Genomic DNA, 5,842 nt, shown 5'->3' with positions numbered 1-5,842 from the left:
CAAAATTTATGTTTATCATATTATTTTGGCAATGCTATATATAAATGATATCTTATACATATAATTCAATTATAGCGATATGGAAATACCATATTATATGTATAAAGAAAAAAAATGTATAATAAAATATACATTGACATACAAATATGGCTAGTTGTATGGATATGCCGTATTCATTATATGGATACGGCATATAGATTATATGGATATGACCAAAAAATAATTCATAAAGAAATTATATGAATATGGCAGAAATAATTGGTTATATTAATATGATCAAATAATACTTTATATAAAAAAGTGAATATCTTTGGTTGGGTGGCAAAGAGAATTAAATATGCCCGATATATAGACGTCGTGGCCAAAAACTACTATAGGGTGAAGTGCTTGTCTGTTGGTCTATATATATACATATAATATTTTATGCGTACACATTATTATAGATAGTTAATATCTATCGTATGGGTGGCAAACGGAATTAAATAATTTCGATATTTAGACGTCGTGGCCAAAAACTACTATAGGATGGTCAGTGGTTGTCCACCAATTAATTATTGAACAAACCATATGAATATCATATGCTGTTGTCAATATAATGTATATCAATAATAATAAAAAATAAGGATGGTACAGTAAGTAGTCCATCTACTATTGAACAAAATATATTATAATATATACTTTTGTTATCAATAGAACAACATATATTAAAATCAAAATATTATCCGTATAAATTTGTTTCTTAAATGAAATTAAGACTTGGCTACGCGGTTAATATTATAAACCCATGATAATAAGGTGAAACAGAGGTCAAGTTTCTATTATATATAGAATAACAAATTGTTTCCGACTTTTATCGTTAATCTTTGGTGGCAGGTATATATGATAATTTATATTAAATTATTATATCCCCTGTCGTTTGGGCACAGAGTATCGCTTGCCGGTACAATGTGTTTACAAAAAGCATTATAATAAAATATAATTGCAATATTAGTGATCAAAATAATTTCATATGCGCTCGGTTTTATATCATATATTACCAGAGAGTTATATGGAAAAGATAAATTTTAAATTTATCATCAAAATGCAAATGATTTAACTCAATATTTATATTGGTTAAACAAAAATTGTACATGTGTGGATACAATAATTATGTATGTTGATCAAAAATGATATTTTAGAATGAAATATGTATATATAATATAATAAAAACTTATAGAAAGAACAATATATATTGAAAATTGTGTTATAAAAAAGTTGTACTTTTTCTTTAACATCAATTATAAACTTGTTATATTAGTGGCGAAACAAGTAAAAATTAAAGAACGTATACGAATGCCATATAAAAATGGCCGTAATCGAATTAAAATAGAATTATTTCACAAAGCAAAAAAAAAATATTGAATTAAAATCAATATTTAAGAAAAAACGAACATATAATATGGAAATAAAATCTATTATATTTATATTACTAATTTCTATTCAAAAAATATGAATGAAATATGAACGAAAACATTATTCTGGTTGATCCTGCCAGTAGTTATATGCTTGTCTCAAAGATTAAGCCATGCATGTCTAAGTACACACGAATTAAAAGTGAAACCGCAAAAGGCTCATTATATCAGTTATGGTTCCTTAGATCGTTAACAGTTACTTGGATAACTGTGGTAATTCTAGAGCTAATACATGCAATTAAAACATGAACCTTATGGGACATGTGCTTTTATTAGGCTAAAACCAAGCGATCGCAAGATCGTTATATTGGTTGAACTCTAGATAACATGCAGATCGTATGGTCTTGTACCGACGACAGATCTTTCAAATGTCTGCCCTATCAACTTTTGATGGTAGTATCTAGGACTACCATGGTTGCAACGGGTAACGGGGAATCAGGGTTCGATTCCGGAGAGGGAGCCTGAGAAACGGCTACCACATCTAAGGAAGGCAGCAGGCGCGTAAATTACCCACTCCCAGCTCGGGGAGGTAGTGACGAAAAATAACAATACAGGACTCATATCCGAGGCCCTGTAATTGGAATGAGTACACTTTAAATCCTTTAACAAGGACCAATTGGAGGGCAAGTCTGGTGCCAGCAGCCGCGGTAATTCCAGCTCCAATAGCGTATATTAAAGTTGTTGCGGTTAAAACGTTCGTAGTTGAACTTGTGCTTCATACGGGTAGTACAACTTACAATTGTGGTTAGTACTATACCTTTATGTATGTAAGCGTATTACCGGTGGAGTTCTTATATGTGTTTAAATACTTGTATTTTTTCATATGTTCCTCCTATTTAAAAACCTGCATTAGTGCTCTTAAACGAGTGTTATTGTGGGCCGGTACAATTACTTTGAACAAATTAGAGTGCTTAAAGCAGGCTTCAAATGCCTGAATATTCTGTGCATGGGATAATGAAATAAGACCTCTGTTCTGCTTTCATTGGTTTTCAGATCAAGAGGTAATGATTAATAGAAGCAGTTTGGGGGCATTAGTATTACGACGCGAGAGGTGAAATTCTTGGACCGTCGTAAGACTAACTTAAGCGAAAGCATTTGCCAAAGATGTTTTCATTAATCAAGAACGAAAGTTAGAGGTTCGAAGGCGATCAGATACCGCCCTAGTTCTAACCATAAACGATGCCAGCTAGCAATTGGGTGTAGCTACTTTTATGGCTCTCTCAGTCGCTTCCCGGGAAACCAAAGCTTTTGGGCTCCGGGGGAAGTATGGTTGCAAAGCTGAAACTTAAAGGAATTGACGGAAGGGCACCACCAGGAGTGGAGCCTGCGGCTTAATTTGACTCAACACGGGAAAACTTACCAGGTCCGAACATAAGTGTGTAAGACAGATTGATAGCTCTTTCTCGAATCTATGGGTGGTGGTGCATGGCCGTTCTTAGTTCGTGGAGTGATTTGTCTGGTTAATTCCGATAACGAACGAGACTCAAATATATTAAATAGATATCTTCAGGATTATGGTGTTGAAGCTTATATAGCCTTCATTCATGGTGGCAGTAAAATGTTTATTGTGTTTGAATGTGTTTATATAAGTGGAGCCGTACCTGTTGGTTTGTCCCATTATAAGGACACTAGCTTCTTAAATGGACAAATTGCGTCTAGCAATAATGAGATTGAGCAATAACAGGTCTGTGATGCCCTTAGATGTCCTGGGCTGCACGCGCGCTACAATGAAAGTATCAACGTGTATTTCCTAGACCGAGAGGTCCGGGTAAACCGCTGAACCACTTTCATGCTTGGGATTGTGAACTGAAACTGTTCACATGAACTTGGAATTCCCAGTAAGTGTGAGTCATTAACTCGCATTGATTACGTCCCTGCCCTTTGTACACACCGCCCGTCGCTACTACCGATTGAATTATTTAGTGAGGTCTCCGGACGTGATCACTGTGACGCCTTGTGTGTTACGGTTGTTTCGCAAAAGTTGACCGAACTTGATTATTTAGAGGAAGTAAAAGTCGTAACAAGGTTTCCGTAGGTGAACCTGCGGAAGGATCATTATTGTATAATATCCTTACCGTTAATAAAAAAAATTTGTTAATACAAATTTAATACAAATTACCAATATATATATATATATACATAATAATTATAATAATAATTATACCAAAAATATGATCTTAAAAGTAAAAGATCAAATAAATTTCGAACAAGCAAATCGAAATATTGTAATAATATAATATTATTACAAATAAATTAAATAGAAACAAACATAAAATTCGAACAAGCAAATCGAATTATTAATATAATAAAATATATTTTATATATTTATTATAAACTTTTGTGTGTATATGGACCATAATATACACGCGTTGCGAGATGTATTGGCCAACTAATTTGATGATGATCATACATTGGATAATGCAACAACCTAAAATATACAATGTTGTACCTGGTTTCAGGTTAATGTTTTATATAAAATTATCAATATATATTAACAAACAAATGCCATTACAAATAATACTTTGATATATATTGTTTATATAAAACTAAGACATTTCGCAGCATTTATTTTAGGTATATAAATACATTTATTGAAGGAATTGATATATGCCAGTAAAATGGTGTATTTTTAATTTCTTTCAATAAAAACATATTTGACCAAATTTAAAACCAATATTATAAAACTCTAAGCGGTGGATCACTCGGCTCATGGGTCGATGAAGAACGCAGCAAACTGTGCGTCATCGTGTGAACTGCAGGACACATGAACATCGACATTTTGAACGCATATCGCAGTCCATGCTGTTATGTACTTTAATTAATTTTATAGTGCTGCTTGGACTACATATGGTTGAGGGTTGTAAGACTATGCTAATTAAGTTGTTTATACAAATTTTATAATAAAATTTTATAAGCATATGGTATATTATTGGATAAAAATAATTTAATTATTTTATTCATAATATTAACAAATATATGAAAAACATTATCTCACAATAGTAATTAAACTTTGAGAAAAACGAAGAGGAATATTTTCTTTTTCAATCAAATAATACTGAGAAATGTCTAGCATAAAATATTATCTAGAATTGTCTCTTATTAATGATTTGAAATATGAAAAACGTTGACAATATTATTATTCTTCGTTAATTCGTTACAAATAAATGCCATTAATATATATATACGTCAGCTTTAAACGAATTTAATAAAATGTTTTATCATTATATATAAAGAATTAATTGCAAATAAAAGTTATATACAACCTCAACCTCAACCTCAACCTCAACTCCGGATCAGGTGATATGCATCCATGACTTGAACTCCATTTATCATGTGCCGCTGCTGATGGAGCAGAATGGAGTGATAGAGTACCTCAACGAGCGACTGCAGCTGAATATTGACATGAGCAAGAGGACCAAATGCCTTCAGCAATGGCGCGATTTGGCCCGCCGCACGGAAACCGTTCGCCGCGAAGTTACCATTGCCGTCGTGGGCAAATACACCAAGTTCACGGACTCGTACGCCTCCGTGGTGAAGGCTCTGCAACATGCCGCTCTGGCCGTAAACCGCAAACTAGAGCTGGTCTTCATTGAATCCTGTCAGCTGGAGGAGGAAACTCTGCAGTCGGAGCCGAGCAAATACCACAAGGAGTGGCAGAAGCTGTGCGAAAGCGATGGCATCCTGGTGCCCGGTGGCTTCGGTTCCCGTGGCATGGAGGGCAAAATCAGAGCATGTCAGTGGGCGCGAGAGAATCGTAAACCGTTGCTGGGCATCTGTTTGGGTCTGCAGGCGGCCGTGATTGAGTTTGCCCGCAGTAAACTGGGTCTTAAGGATGCCAACACCACGGAAATCGACCCGAAAACAGCCAATGCCCTGGTCATCGATATGCCGGAGCATCACACGGGTCAATTGGGTGGCACCATGCGATTGGGCAAACGAACTACTGTTTTCGCCGAGGGTCCCAGTGTCATCCGTCAGCTGTACGGTAATCCCAAGACGGTGGAGGAGCGACATCGGCATCGGTACGAGGTTAATCCCAAGTATGTGCCGCGGCTGGAGGAGCACGGCATGCGATTTGTGGGCACCGATGAGGACAAGACCAGGATGGAAATCATCGAGCTCAGTGGCCATCCGTATTTCGTGGCCACGCAATATCATCCGGAGTACTTGTCGCGACCGCTGAAGCCCTCGCCTCCTTTCCTCGGCCTGATCCTGGCCTCCGTGGATCGGTTGTCGCAATATATTCAGCGCGGTTGCCGCCTGTCGCCCCGCCAGCTATCCGATGCCTCTTCGGATGAGGAGGAGAGTGTTGTGGGCCTGGCCGGCGCAACGAAATCGTTGAGGTCCTTGAAGCTCCCAGGCACACCCAAAAATGGTATTTCAAATGGCTG

At 36.3% G+C, this 5,842-nt stretch overlaps 1 protein-coding gene and 2 non-coding genes across 3 annotated transcripts; all 3 read left to right on the top strand.

Moving 5' to 3' along the window:
* The first annotated feature begins 1,514 nt into the window (after nucleotides 1-1,514).
* On the top strand, nucleotides 1,515-3,509 carry LOC138914166 (small subunit ribosomal RNA). Its single transcript, XR_011420035.1, has one exon. It is a non-coding gene; the product is annotated as a small subunit ribosomal RNA (ribosomal RNA).
* A 624-nt stretch (nucleotides 3,510-4,133) lies between these two features.
* Nucleotides 4,134-4,312, top strand: LOC138914163 (5.8S ribosomal RNA). The gene has a single exon (XR_011420032.1). It is a non-coding gene; the product is annotated as a 5.8S ribosomal RNA (ribosomal RNA).
* Nucleotides 4,313-4,744: 432 nt separating this feature from the next.
* Nucleotides 4,745-5,837, top strand: LOC138914161 (CTP synthase-like; the record flags this gene model as incomplete). The annotated part of the gene is made up of 1 exon (XM_070219375.1): nucleotides 4,745-5,837. A coding segment is annotated over exon 1 (1,041 nt), but the record flags the coding sequence as incomplete, so codon positions are not given.
* Between the last annotated feature and the right edge of the window lie 5 nt (nucleotides 5,838-5,842).

The sequence above is a fragment of the Drosophila takahashii genome, unplaced genomic scaffold (genome assembly GCF_030179915.1).
Source record: "Drosophila takahashii strain IR98-3 E-12201 unplaced genomic scaffold, DtakHiC1v2 scaffold_134, whole genome shotgun sequence".
Classification (NCBI taxonomy): Eukaryota; Metazoa; Arthropoda; class Insecta; order Diptera; family Drosophilidae; genus Drosophila; species Drosophila takahashii.
The sequence above is the reverse complement of the archived record's forward strand: the minus strand, read 5'-3'. Positions and strand labels throughout refer to the sequence as shown.